The sequence below is a fragment of the Mustela nigripes genome, chromosome 12 (genome assembly GCF_022355385.1).
Source record: "Mustela nigripes isolate SB6536 chromosome 12, MUSNIG.SB6536, whole genome shotgun sequence".
NCBI lineage: Eukaryota > Metazoa > Chordata > Mammalia > Carnivora > Mustelidae > Mustela > Mustela nigripes.
Genome location: NC_081568.1, coordinates 136,619,675 through 136,634,782, shown reverse-complemented (window position 1 = coordinate 136,634,782; position 15,108 = coordinate 136,619,675). Strand labels below are relative to the sequence as shown.

Sequence of the window (15,108 nt, the reverse complement as noted above, 5' to 3'; positions counted from 1 at the left end):
GGCTCCTTGCTCCGCAGGGAGCCTGCTTCTCCCTCTGACTCTACCTTCCACTCTGTCTGCCTGTGCTCGCTCTCTCTCTGACAAATAAATAAATAAAATCTTAAAAAAAAAAAAAAAAGAAATGAAAACAATGCTCCAAAGAAGTAATCAGGGATATGAAAATTGAAGCCACAAAGTGATACTATTTCAGACTCACCAAAATCGAAAAAATTAACACGTTATAATAGCCAAGGGCTGGACATGGTATGGAGAATAACAATTAGCACGCTTGGGAACTGAAAAGTTGTACCACCACTTTGGAAAGTAATTTGGCCATATTTAGCAGAAGAAACCAGTGAACCCTATTACCAGAAACTCTACTTTTTGGTATAAATACAAGAACAACTCGGGCACATATAAAAATTTTCAGTGTTGTCTTATTCTAAGTTAAAAAAATAAAATCACTGAAAAAGGACTTGATAAATGGTGCGATATGTTCATATTTTTTTAAGTAATAAAAATTAACTATAGCTAAATCTTAAAAGCAATTCTAAGTCCTATAAGGTAGACAACAAAATGATTCCATCTATATAACGTTTAAAAACACACTAAAGAAAAGCAAAGGAAGAATAGCTACCAAATTTAGGCAAGTAGTCGGTCCCCTCTGGAGGGGACACAGTTGAAAGAAGGCACATGGAGAGCTTCCAAAGCCCCGATAATGCTGTTTCTTAAAATATAAAGTTGGAGTTGGGGTGTCTAAGAATCATCATCTTTTCTTTAAGTCCCCTCTTTGGACTGTTAGACTATCTTAAAAAGTAATGATTAAAAAACAAAGAACAAGAAAGCTCGACCAAAATATACCAAACTCTTAACACTGGCTAAGGAGGGGATAAGAATACTGGTGATTTCGTTCTTCTGTGTTATGCAGTGTTGCATAATTTGCAATTGTTTACAATAAGCAAGCATAATTACAAGCAGAAAAAAAAATACTAAAGCCAATTATATGATACGAGCTTTACCTACAAAACTGTCATTTTACGAAACTGGAAACATTCTAGTTCTAAAACACTAAAGAAAAGCCTTTAAATGCCTTGCATTTTTCTTCAGGTCTGTGGCATTAATAATCATCGCACATGCACGCACAAAAATTAGAGGTTAGAGCAAGAAATCCTCTCTGTTACCAGGTGCTCTGGGTTAAAGGCTCCTCCATCAAGTGAGTATAATCTTTATTTTGCCTTAGCTGCCTATAAATCCAGAGAGGAGATGTAAACATGCATACACTAGACTAAACAGCGGCTAAAAAGTGGCCACTACTGACTCTCCCACTCACACATACCATGTAAGTCTGTGGGAAAAACTTACAACGAAACTAAGGAACTCAAGTCAAGTTTTCTGAAAATAACCCAGAGCTGACAAGTCAGTAGGAGGGCCTGGATGGTTTCAAGACACAGTTTTTAACCAAGACTTGGACCTCCAACTGTTTTCTTAAACAAAGATTTACATCCCCTCCTTGGCTAAATTACTTATAAATTAATCAAATTAATTACCCCGAGTGGATAAGCAGGAGGCTGGACAAGATAGTGCTGATGTCAGCCAATGAAGTCTGTGTTGTTTTAACTAAATACATCAGAGCTTAGTTTTAAACAGATCTACTGGGCACAAATATGGTAAGAGACCCACACCCTACCCCCAAATCTTCGTTCTGTTTCCTGTCCTGGGAACAAACGTACCTAGTGTTAATGGAGCTGACATAATGAAAATGTTAAATTTTCTCCAGCACCAAATTCATATCTCTTACTGATTTTTGTTTTTAAAGTAGTGGCTATCATGCTACCTAGACAATTATTTTATAAGGTGACAAGAAATGCTTTTAAGTAAACATATTATTTATAAAGCAAAAGTTAAAGCCACAACCTTCAGTATCTGTAGAACAACGAAACTCGAGCGTTTGGGTTTAAAAATAGCCGTAGAGTGTATCTTGGTGGACCTGCGGGAAAAAGAAACTAAATTCCCCCTTAACTGTCTAACAATCAGAATTCTTTAAAGATCTGTGCTACACCCTGTAGGAAAGACATCAGATCCAGAATGTCTGGGGCTCATTTCCTTGTTTTCTAAGTTCGGACCCATTTTACATTCCATTTTACAGCTTTTGTCTCCCCCGTTTGCAAAGACCAACAACAGCAACACAAAATTGCAGCTTAGAAACACAGATTTTTATGGGTGTGAGGCAATAGAAAAGATTTTTTTCCCCCCTAAATCATTAGAGGAGTATGATTTTTTTAATTCACAAATTGACTATACTGGGTCACCTTTGAGTAATGGAAATCTGTTTAAACATTGTTTTGGCAAAAGGCACCAAGCATTAGATCTTATTTCCAAGCTTTACCAGCTGGGTTTTGTCATTAACATTTATTAACAATCTAAGATATGGCTTTCCCCGTCTAATCCGTACTACACAAATGTTTTGTATGGCCCTCCAGAGGATTTTGCTGTGACAAATTACTGGCAGAGATTAGAGCCCCGTGGCTATTCACCAGAGGCAATGTAAAATTAACATGGTACTAATCCAATTTAAACAAGAAGTTGCACAAACAATCATCTGAACAAAAGCAGAGAGAGGATTCCAATTTTATATTCAAACACAGTAAATGTGTTTTTAATAAAAAGTTCTAAAAAATTGTATTTTCACACATACAAATTGTGCTTAGTTGAAGTTATTAATTTTAATCCTGCAAAAACAGTGAGTGGCAGAGCACAGTTCAGTCTGGCTCTTGCCTTTCTTCCCAAGTGCCGAACCTCGAAAGTTGTCTGCAGACCATCAGTGATTCCTGCTGACCTCAAAGTTTGTTTACAGTGTTGTTTCCAAAGCAGAAAGTTTGTGGGCTAAGGATGAGAATCAGTCTGCAAGGAAGATCACTGCACTCCAAGAATGAGATTTTTTTTTTTTTTTGGAGCAAATAGTTCCGAGGTAAACCAGCCATGTAGGGCTGTTCTGTTCTTAACACAGACACTAAGTCAGAGCAGCGTCTGACTTTTTTTTTTTTTTTAATTTATTTGACAGACACAGATCACAAGTAGGCAGAGAGAGGAGGAAGCAGGTTCCCTGCTGAGCAGAGAGCCCGTTGCGGGGCTCGATCCCAGGACCCTGAGATCATGACCTGAGGCAAAGGTAGAGGCCCCAAACCACTGAGCCACCCAGACGCCCAGCATCTGACTTTTGTGACAATAACTTCTCTGGAGGAATAAACTGCCAGAATTACTTTGCCAGTGGTTTTTAGGCAAGAGGGTAGAAAAGATGAAGGGATAAAGTGTAACCAGAAAAGAAGGCATTAAATAGGAGGAGCCAGAAAGAGCCAAAGTGTACAAGGATGCCTGTGACAGGAAGGAGGGGCGAGGGGGGGCAGCCTTTCCCTGACAATCCCAATGAAATTCCATTTCAGTACTTAGGGTATTTGCTTTGGAGAAGCAAGTCATCCCTAGCCAACAGCTAACCCTTTTCTACCTTTTCATTATGGCTTTAGCCCTTCTCTGAGTCTCTGAGCCTTCACTATGTAACTTTCCTTCAGCTGCAGGCAGGGTCCTTCCACGTCTTCTCAGTCTACTCTCAGTTTTAAGACTGGAAATGACTGCAAATCTAATCGCGGTATTGCAAACACGGTCTTTAAAACATTTTTCCCTTAGCTTTGAAGGACAAAATACAATGGTAAGCCCATTGTCCTCGAACTTTTCTAACAATATTGTATTATTTTGGCTCACTTCATTCGCATTTTTCACCACCCGGCAAGACCCTGGGGAATGATCAGGGCTCCCAGCTGGACATGGGACTCCACAGGGAAGAGCGCCGCTCAGTGGGGAGCAGTCACTCCTGGGCAAGGGGCACCACAGGCTCCCAGGAATGACATGCTGACAGAGCCACAGCTTCCGTGCACTCTCATCTCTTTATACCCAAACTTTAGGAAGTTCTACAACCTACCTGGTATATCTGCACTTTAGGATTTTTTTTTTCCCTTCTACACAGTTTTCTAAAGAACATCTATAAAGCTACCACATCAATATAAAGTACTGTTACTACTCAAACTATAGCCTGCCCACTTGCCTATTTCTATTATTATATAATCACATCCACCGCTTTTGGAGACTTAAAAATCTGAGATTGTTGAGTAGAACACTGTAGTCACAAATCCCTCCAATATTTTTCCCCAAATACCCAAACCTAGCAACCAATTAGGTCCCCGATGACTAAAACTAAGAATACTCCAGGTTTAGAGCTCATCTCCTTGTAACAGTTCCCAGGTAGTGGGCACATCCTACAACCAAACCTTTATTAAATGCTGTATGAGCCACTCATTCAATTCTCAGAAAAACTTGTGATGAGAGTCTCCTCATTGGTACGGTGAAAAATCAAGAAGTAGAGCCCAGATTCCGCTCACCTCTTAGGACTCCAAGCCATGTTCTAAACCAACCCCGTGTGCCGCCTCTGAGAGAATTTTAATCCTGTTACCTCTAATAGCTACTCTCAACACATTACTTCCTGTTCCCAATTCCTTGGGACTCCTCCTCCTCATATGGCATGTAACCTAAGGACCTTGGCATCACGACTTGAGCTTCCTCCTGTCCAAAGTCCCTGAATTCTCACCATCAGAGCTCTTCTATCTAACATTTTCCTGGCTGGGATGTGCCAAACTGTGACCAGTACCTCAGTCCTTGGTCAGAAATCTCTAAAGCCTTCCCTGGGTCCCTTTGTTCTTCCTGAAATTCTTTCACTATTTGGCTTCTAGGGAATAAAAAGCTGACATTAGGGCCCTGGAGTGGCTCAGTGGGTTAAAGCCTCTGCCTTCAGCTCAGGTCATGATCCCAGGGTCCTGGGGTCGAGCCCCACATCAGGCTCTCTGCCTGGCAGGGAGCCTGCTTCCTCCTCTCTCTCTGCCTGCCTCTCTGCCTACTTGTGATCTCTGTCAAATAAATAAATAAAATCTTAAAAAAAAAAAGCTGACATTATAAAGGGGAAAGAGCCTGGACTCCAGTTCTCAGTCACTGTATGAGCAGGTGCACCTGACTTGACCTCTAAGTCTCAGTGTCTTTCCTCTGGAAAACAGAAATAAAATGACCTGCTCTGGAAGGATCTTGGTTAGAATGGAATGACAAGTAAGGGGCTAGAAATCAGGATCACTCTCTTTCCACCTGCTGCCTCCAGGATTGGCTCTCATCTGTCCACTGCAAACCTAAGAATGCTCAGTTCTGCCTGCCCCAGCTTCAGTTCCCACCCCTGCAAGGGAGTCCTTGCTGTGTTCTTCAGCCACGGCATCCTCCCCACGTCGGATCCGCATTTCTGATTGCTCACTGAATGTCCCTCTGCACGAGTTACAGGGCCCAACTTTGTAAGTCCTTTCTCCTTCTCGTCTTAAATTTTCAGATTGTAAGGCTTACGTCTTGGGCATCATCTTTGACTGTCTACTCCACGTTAAAATCAAGTAGATGGTGCTACACAGCATCTACCAAAACTATGTGTGTTTTTGTTTTTTTACATGAGTCTGCATGTCACGTTCCCAATGACGTTCCAGTGCTTCTAGCCTCAAATGACTGCTATGAGGGGTCCTCCTCTTGGAGTTCAAGTACAGCCTCTGCTTTCCAATTTGATCCTGTTCGCCATAATCATTTTGGCAGTTTTATTTCCAACATTTCCCTCACTACTCTCCTCAATCACTACCCACTCACCAGAGCTGTATCTCACATACCTCCCCTTCCATAAGCCCCTTCCTAAAGTGCTGTAAAACAGATGTACTTTCCCCTCCTGACTACTCTGGATGGTTCTTCTCAGGGCTCTTAAATATATATGTTATACTTGTAATTTTCTTCCCTACTAGCAAATTGCAAGCTCCCTGAGGGAAAGACTTAAGTTTTACCTACATCAATCAATCTAGGGCAGTACCTTGAATACAGGAGGCCCCCAGTTACACTCATCTATCTTTAGTCCTGCGAACTTTCATAGTCATTCTGTACAATCTCAACTCTTCTAGGAGCTACGTTAAGGCAAACTGTACTATTAATTCTTCTACGGTCTTGGACATAATTCTCTTTGAGGGCAGGAAGTGATCACTACGATACCACGAATTTGTTTAATAGCATTTAATGGTCATGGAGACAGATTAAAAAGAATACAAATTTGAAAGGCCCAAGTGCCAAATTTCCTTCAGAATAAAACTGACTGTTAAAGAAAAGGCAGAAGTTAGAATAAAGCTAACCATTATCGATCCTTAGAAGTGTCAGGTCAAGTAGGTTGAATTCCAAAAAACCTGCTCATATTTTACTTGACCTTAATCATCTGAGGAAATTACATCCCAAAATGAGATTAATTTCTCCTGAGGCTTATGGCATTTGTTACCAAAGGGGGGGGTGGGAGAGGTAACCTAATAAGAATTCAGGAAACCACTATCACCTTTTAAATTCTTGTAAAATTACGCAAAAAATTGTCTCTGATTCCTTTTCTTCACTGAATATAAATGACTATGAATTCTAGGAATAACATTTAAAATAAGCTGTTCAGTTGCAGGACATGTTATATTTTTAAAGTTATTCTTAAAGTTCTCTCCTGAAAGATACTTTCAGTGGAAGGAATTTCTACTAAGAGAAAAAAAAATGACCATTTTAGAAGTGAAAGTAAAATAAATTATTCCCACTTTCTTCCAGGGAGGATAGCTGGCTATTACTTAAAACAAAACAAAACAAAACAAAAAACCCTAAAAGTTTTTTTTTTTTTAATTAAGAAAAAGCTCTTTAAAAAAGCCCCTAACCTCCTAATGTCAGAAATAGCCCTGACAACTGAAATGAACACATCCGAACATAAGAGATATTGCCAAATATGCATACTTGTAAAGAATCAAGGGGGAAAAGACATAAAACGACCAATCCATGACCAGCTATCAACTACATACCTGTTTAAGTCTGGCAAGTTCTTTCAAAGCTCGTCCCCACTGCTGCTTGTAATGCAGTTTAGACTTAGTTGCAGATTCCAACTTCCTTTCAAGTTCAACCTGACAGTGATTAAAATCGTATCAAGTGAAACACTATACCACTGTGTACAATCACTGAAAGATAATATATACAAAGAGTCTGGCTTAAGAAAAGAGTTTATACAGTGTAACATACGACATCATCTAAAACTGTTATATAATTTACTATAAATATTATGGCACATGAACATTTTCTTGTTTAAAATATAGTCGTATTTTTACTGCCTAACAGCCTATACTAAAAGGAACTGAATCAGTCTTAACCTCCAGACAGTTACTATAAATGTATTAAAACGTGTAGAGAGTGCAAAACACATTCATTTTTTACAAAAAGCAGTTCTTACTGTTAGCATTCCAATTCAGCTGGCACTCTCAATCTGAGAAACCAACTTATTCCTTTTGGAGGCCTCTCATGACATGGAACTTGGTCTTAAAACAAAAAAAGCTAGTAGAGATACTTTTGTATTTCGGCAAAAATCAGAAAATGTCGAAAACAGTGAAATGTTTTATCAGAGCAGTTTACGAAGCAAGAGTACAAAGTGAAAAATATTTTAAGAATGTTAAAATAAACCCAAGAGTAGGGAAAATAATGTTCCTAAATACTCATCTAACTCTTATTTTCTGTTTTCCCTCAAATATATAAAGAAAAACATGAAAGTGATTCCATTAAAAAAATGGTTATTTATACTTGCAGCAGGCAATCTGTTGTGCATGAACTCAAGCCAACTTGGCTAAGTTCTGGAATGTACTCTCTCAGTGTTTCAAACCAAGTACCAAACAAATTCATGAAGCCAACAGACAGTTTTACTATTTAAGTGATAATGTAATAATATGCCTGAATTACAGTAAAATACTGTGACTCTAAACGGGTCTAAGTTTTTTTATATCAAGTCTAGTTTTTCCCAAACACACAGCTCCTTGTGTTTTGCAGGAAAACAAACCCAAAGGCACTCTCCCAAAATTCAAACTCCAGAAAACTTTTGTTTTATTTTCATGTAAGGAAAAGCTGATTGCCAAATTCCCTTCATAAAAGACCAGAACCATTCTCTGCAGTAATATATGACTTCATGGAGTCAAGGTTTTTTCGGCTTTACAAATCCCTGGTGCTTGGATTTAAAGGTGTTGACATTTCACAACTAGACTTACATGTCCTAAATTGAATAATACTGTGAGATTATCAAAGATGATCTCTTCTACTTATGCCCTCCAGATTTGTCCATATTACTTGGTAATTTAACAACAGGGTGTCACTCAGTGGAATAGCAATATGAGATATTGCTCTGAGATAAAAGGGTCTTTTTTTTTTAAAGGATAGTATTTAATTATGAATTTTAAAAGTATTAATCATGTCCATGGGTCCTGGAGAAGGTATAGTAGTCTGGACGGGACCAAGGAGGAGAGTCAGGACGGGACTGAAACCAGAGGGGTCACATAAACCCAGGGATTGACTCAACAGAAAAAGCAGGATAAGGTTTTATCCGTTTTGCCATGAGTCTCAAAATAATTCCCATTTGCGTAGCTATTCATGCTTAAATAAAAAACTATAGTTATCAAATTTCAGGTTGAAACCTCACTTTTCTGAGTTCATTCCTTTGGCCCAATCAATTATTCCTACCTTTATTTTAAGAATATAGGAGCCTCTGTGATTCTAAAGAAAACGTACCAACCCAATTCCCAGAAACATGCACCCGAGAGAAGATTTGATCTACTTCCAGGACACTCACAGACCTCAAGCTAAGACGTCTCCCTGTGAGTAGACGGGAGGCTTGAGCTAGTCCGTACACATAGATCCTGAGCCCAGTTACAGACCTCTGGTGTGCAAGCTCACTTCAGGACCTGGAGTCAGTTGAGAGGCTAGCATGGCAGTAGGCACAGAGCCGTGCTCACTGCTGCTCCCATCTGCCTGTCTCTATGCCCAGAGCTCGCATCCCCTACAAGACAGAGGGCACTGCCTTCATCACTGCTGCTCTACTCCCTGGTTTGAGTCTGTCACAGACCAACGATTTAGATTTCTTCCTGGAAAACCTTGGTGGTTTTATTCTTCTACTTTCCTACTGCCATTTCCTTACCCCAAGTTCTTTTCCTCTTCTCTGGTTTCTTTAGCCTGAATCTTTTCTATCTACACGCCCCACTGCCCTCTCTGCTAAGAATCATCGACCATCACTGCGACTTGCCTATAGTCTGGAGCCTGTTCTTCTCTGTCTAGGTTTCACGGTGTTCCAGAATCACACCTGTTCTCTTGCTGAACCTATCTCCTGGGTTTTCCTCAACAGAAGACCCTCTCCTCCTGCCCTCTGGTCCATGTCCTATACATCACCTCCCCTGCCCCACTACTTCCTGAGCCGGTTACTTTTCTACTCTAACTTAAAACTTGAAGCTGTCTTAAAACTGTTTCTAAATTGCCAAGAGTTTCTATCACATTCCCTGGTAGTTGATTACACACAATCACTTAAGGCTGAGTCATCTCCCTAATTTCTTTACAAACTCTTTCAAAGTGAGGTCCCAAAGGATAATGTGTTTTTTCCCTTCATGTTTCCCTCTACCTTAAGACACAAGTAGACAGGCAGTAGCTACCAAATAATAAGAAAATTTCAGCATTGGGGTGCCTGGGTGGCTTAGTGGGTTAAAGCCTCTGCCTTCGGCTCAGGTCATGATCTCAGGATCCTGGAATCGAGCCCCACATCAGGCTCTCTGCTCAGCAGGGAGCCTGCTTCTCCCTTTCTCTGCCTGCCTCTCTGCCTACTTGTGATCTCTGCCTGTCAAATAAATAAATAAATAAAAATATTAAAAAAAAAAATTTTAGCATTTTTTTTTTTAAGATTTTATTTATTTATCAGAGAGAGAGAGAGAAGGGGAGAGAGCAAGCACAGGCAGACAGAATGGCAGGCAGAGACAGAGGGAGAAGCAGGCTCCCTGCCAAGCAAGGAGCCCGATGTGGGACTCGATCCCAGGACGCTGGGATCATGACCTGAGCCGAAGGCAGCTGCTTAAGCAACTGAGCCACCCAGGCGTCCCTTAGCATTTATTTTTAACTTCAGTTTGCCCTACTAAATTGTTTTCCATATTTTATTTAAAAACTGGATTATTTCTAAGCCACTGAAGATACTCCTACCAAAAAGCAAATCATAAACTGACTTCTTATATAACGAAAGGAATCAGGATTGTATTTGGTAAAACTGTATCTTAACTTAATGTTACACCATTTCATGAGAATAGAAATACTTCTTTTACACCGAAGAGAATGGGCAGTCAGAAATGAAAAGCTCTCAGTCAGACATAACCAGAAAATTATATGGAGAACTAGATACTTTTTTCACTTATGCCTTCCTTTTTGTGCTTTTAGGTCTTAGTTATTATGTAGAAATAACAAATAGGATTCTGCCCTCTTCTGGCTCCAAAAAAAATTTACCAAGAATTTTCACAAGAGCAGAGAAGGCTTGTTTTACTGAACACTTACACATGCTGGGTGAATTTGTTAGGTCTGGTGAACTAGTAATTTCTTCCCTCTTGCTCTTAATGACAGTTTACACTTGTATGTTGAGTGATTTTTACCCTTTCACTATAAGTACAGTTGGAAAAAGAGATTCTGAAAATCCCTTAAATGTGTTTCTAAAGGTGGGAAGTGTCAGGTTTATATTTGGAAAAGATAGTGCTTCTGTTCTAATTTTGAGATAGACAGTGTCTAAAGGGAAAAATGAAAATCCTGACACCTACATAACAGGGCCTGTGAGAAGGGCTGAGAAGCCATGCATGTCACTTGTCCTTGGCAGGTACCACAGAATTCAGAGTGGTCAACATGGAAGTAGCTGAACACTTGGTTTATCAAGAGGGGTTGAAGAGGTCTAGCTGCAGTCAAATTCACTGGCAGACAAATGAACAGGCCACCAAATCCAGTGGAAAAATGCAAAGATTGTCCCGATATGTAAGAAGCAGCATCAACCAGGCTGGGCAGTCAAACCCACGCTGGGTAAGAAAAGGAACACAGCACACAGACGTGGACAGGCCGTGAAAACATTTACTGAGTTTGGAAACAGCAGCAAAAACTGTTTAATTAATGTCCACTTCTAAAAAACTTGTCTTCAACTTTTCTATGTATTCTCTTTTTCTGCCTCTTAAACAGTGGCTCTATTTCCCAAGAGAAACTCTTACATGGTCCACTACTCCCCTACTCTGTAAAAGCTCAATTTGTTTTTAATTGCTTTTCCTCAATCTAAAAATATGTGTAGATTTTCCTTCTACCATTTAAGGTTTTTTTCACCAGTGTGAAGCCCTTGGTTTAGATTTTATTTTTTCCTGTGCCCAACTTTTCAATAAGCCCCACCAATTTGGCTTCTCCAAAGTTAGTGACTTCTTACCTGTCAAACCCATGACCTTCATTCACCATGTTTGACTTGCCCTTCATGAGGTATGGCCTCTACTACTGATTCTCAAAAGTCCTCCTCTCCTGGCACCGCACTGGACTGTTTTTATTACTCCTCTCAATCTTTTTAGCCTCCTTCTCCCTCACCTTCTGTCCCTGAGGTTGCACGTCCCAGAAGTGTTCAGGGGTCCTTCCTCAGCATGCCTGAGCCCATTGCATCTGCATTATGGTGTTTACTTGATGCCACTGACTCCCCAATCTATAAGTCTAGTTCTTTTCTCTCTTCCTACTATACTCCCCATTTTTTAACCAGAAATTCAGGTACTGACAATGTCTCAGCTCTAGAATTCTGTTCTTAGTTGACATCAGAACACTACAGTGAAATATTATTATATTTTATATTCAAATAATACTTACTGACTTTATAAATTATTAGAATTAAATTGCCATGATCTGACATGGGTACCTTTTCCAAGGTGAGAAGATTTATTTCAGACTGTAGACGAATTTCTGGTTTGTTGCTTTGCTGATCCTTGAACTGAAGAAACTCTTTTTCCAAAATCTTATACTTATTTTCAGCATCATTAAGCTGTATTTAACAAAGGAAAAAGTACAGCCATTAAAAAATACCAGTATGCTAAGTTCAATATTACCAAATTCAACAGGGTCATTTTTCCCTTATGCTAAAACATGTTTATAGCAGAAAATTTAGGAAATCCCTAAACTATAATGAGGAAAATTAACAACATACAAAAGCTTTTTAAAAGTATGAAACTTGTTACAAAACCAGTATCACCAGAACATTTTTGGTAAATTTTAGATGGCAAATGAAATTCACTTTACAAAAACACCAATACTACTAGGAGGGCACATATAAGAACATATTGTGCATTATATATATATACCAGCTAATTATGGATGAAAACATAAACTTTTAGTGTGGCATTTATTTTATTTATTATTTGAAGTTAAAAGAACTTCGTAATTCAAATACTATTACAACTTAAGTCATTTCAAGATGATTTGCCCCAATCCCTTCATTTTTGTGGGCCAGGAAGTAGCAGAGACCTAAGTAGCATCGAATGTCTTCATCCCCTAGAATAATGCTCTAAGGAGAGCAGGCAAATACTCTGTTAAATTAAAAAAGCAAGACCACCTTTACTCAAGTCTATATATAACTCCCCTCTAAAGAGTTTCAGAACTACCAACCCCCGCCCCCCCTAAAAAACCAGGATATTAAAATGTTCTTTTTGATTTGATCTGGGTTTTTTTTTAATGAAATGAAAATAAGCACTGTTAAAGATGCCTTCCAAAAACACGTCACACTATGACTACCAATCATTAGATAAACCCATTTATCTTCTCACTAAGACATAAGACTTAACTGAATTTGAAATACTGAGAAAACCTGTGACAGAAATGGAAATTCAATTATCAATAACAAATTCTTATTTCATGCCAGTCAATACAAATCGTTCTAATTAGGATTTATCTAGCATCTAGGTATTAAGGTATTCTGTTACCTGAAAATTCTTCATATGACTGAAGTTTACCTCTGCATATCTGAACTTTCATTTTTAAACTTGAATTAGAACCTTTCTCAAGCATCTCCATCATACTTATTTCTGTTTTAAACAAAAGCTAACAGACTTGATATTTGTTATTTTTTCCAGCATTCAGAGAACTCATCATAAACAATTACTGTGGCTCCAATCAGGTTGTACAAAAGTAAGCTATGAGGCATAAGGGCCTCTTTCTCTTGTGCTAAGTGGTCCCTAAACACGGACGGAGCTGTGCGACTTGCTTTTCTATACGGGCACACAGACACTTGACCACCTTTCACTGACAGGGTGTCTTTTTGTCCTTTCTACCTGTCTTGTTAGAACCGTGTGTTGAGTATATGGAACCTGGTTCTGAATCAGGGCCGAGCATGTTTTCTCTTATATGAACTGTGAAATGTTCCCAGGTAAGGGCTGAGCACTTTCAGCTCCCTGACATGTGTGCTGCCCCACAGCTCCCTCCTACCTCCCCACTAGATTTTCCCCAGGTCTCAGACTATGTTTTAGGAGAGTACTTGGGATAATTTTTCCAAAATACCAGTTTGTGCCAGAAAGGTTCTTCCCACAAAGATGTGAGCTAATTACGTCAGTCTGGGACAAGATAGGAACGGTTTTTTTTAAAAGATCCCATGATGAGTCTAATACACATTAGAAGCCTCGATCTTCCTGCAAAGTGGGAGAGGCACTACCTGTGAATCCTAGTCACAACTGCCCACTTACATAACTCCATCTTTTATATTTTAAGTGAGGCCTCTATAACAATCATGTTTGTATTTACTATTGCCTAAACAATGGGACTTTAACTGGCCCTGAACAGTAATGGAAACTATTCTTCATGCCAGAATTTACCGAAGAAGTCTGGAGGCATTCACTGTGCATATTTAATCTATGCTGAAATTTCTGAAGAAAGAGAAGCTGAATTTTTAACAGCTTGATCCTGCTTTTTTTTTTCAGCAAATATTAAGCTCCTATTATGTTTTGAAGACTGGCTGGACTCCAGGCATACAGATACAAACCCAAAGAATTTTATGGAGCTAATCATTTGACCTTGATCAAACTATCATGCTAATGAAAATAAAAACAAACTGCTCTAACATCTAATAAAAACTCGACTGAGACTTAGAAAATAAGGGTCAGGGAAGATGGCTCTAGGGAAGTGTGCTATAAACCCAAGGAGGCTAAGAGAAGTAGCAGACACTGAGATGCTCTGGGGAAGGCAAGCACAGTCGGCCTGAAGACCGAAGGACACCCAGTGTGGCTGGAGAGCCTCCAGCAGAAGTAAAGGACTGGGAGAAGTGGTGAGAGAGGTAGGCTGGGTCCCCAGGGATGCAGAGGTTTGTAGGGCAAGCTTATCACTCTGATCTTTATCCTAGAGCAGTAAGAGGACACTGGAGGATGTCGGTGGAGGAGGTCAGGCTTCCCAAGTTTCAAAATTACCACACTAGCTGCAAGAGGAAGACCAGAGCAGAGGAGTCCGTGACTGCAGTGTATGGACAGGGGCGTGAGGGTGGGTTTCCCATGCTTTTAAGAGATCCAAGTACAGAAGCCAAAGGGCGATTAGATATTTGGTTCTGGAATGCAAAGGAAAGGGTTGGTACATAAATGTGAAAGTCCCCGAGGTGCACAGTGTCTCTGAAGACACAAGCACGAATAAGACTGTTCAGTACCAACTGAAGCCTGGGCCGGGAGGACGTCCAACACTGACTGGCTAGAATAAGGGAAAAGAAGCCCACGGAGGAGCTGGAGGGGTGGCCAGCAAAGCAGAGGCAGACCAGGAGACCAATGGTGCGCAGGGTGAAGGAAGACAACACACCAACACCAGGATGGACAACAGCGAGGAAGCCACGAGGAAGTGTGAGTCAGAGGACAGGAGTCAGAGGAGAGGTGGCTTCGCAGCACCTGGGCTGACACCTGGCTGCAGGGACAGGGCCGCAGAGGGGAGTGGGAGAGGCAGACAGGGGAATGTAAGGTGACAGAGCACACACCGTTTGTTCCCCAAGCCTGGCTCGCAACTGAACCAGGTCCAGGGGCACATGAACAATGTATTGGCCCCCACGAAATTTACCAGAAATAACAATCTGGAGTGAAACTTAGTTCCTTCTCATGTCAATAATGGTAAAGGAAGGAACATTATCCCAGCGTCATCTTTCACTTTGATTTAGGAAGACAAGCTCTGACTTAAAGTATATCTGAATCCCGC

General features: G+C 40.1%; 1 protein-coding gene across 4 annotated transcripts in view; it reads right to left on the bottom strand.

The window, feature by feature from the left end:
• The window catches only part of CEP120 (centrosomal protein 120), a 79,435-nt gene that overhangs the window by 10,214 nt on the left and 54,113 nt on the right, over window positions 1-15,108 (bottom strand). For 3 of the 4 annotated variants that reach the window (XM_059418424.1, XM_059418425.1, XM_059418423.1), the window contains 2 exons: window positions 11,816-11,938; window positions 6,912-7,010 (listed from right to left, as the gene is read on the bottom strand). In XM_059418424.1, the coding sequence (XP_059274407.1) occupies window positions 6,912-7,010; window positions 11,816-11,938 (222 nt within the window). The remainder of the gene's footprint in view (window positions 1-6,911; window positions 7,011-11,815; window positions 11,939-15,108) is intronic. The other variant, XM_059418426.1, reaches the window with a different exon arrangement.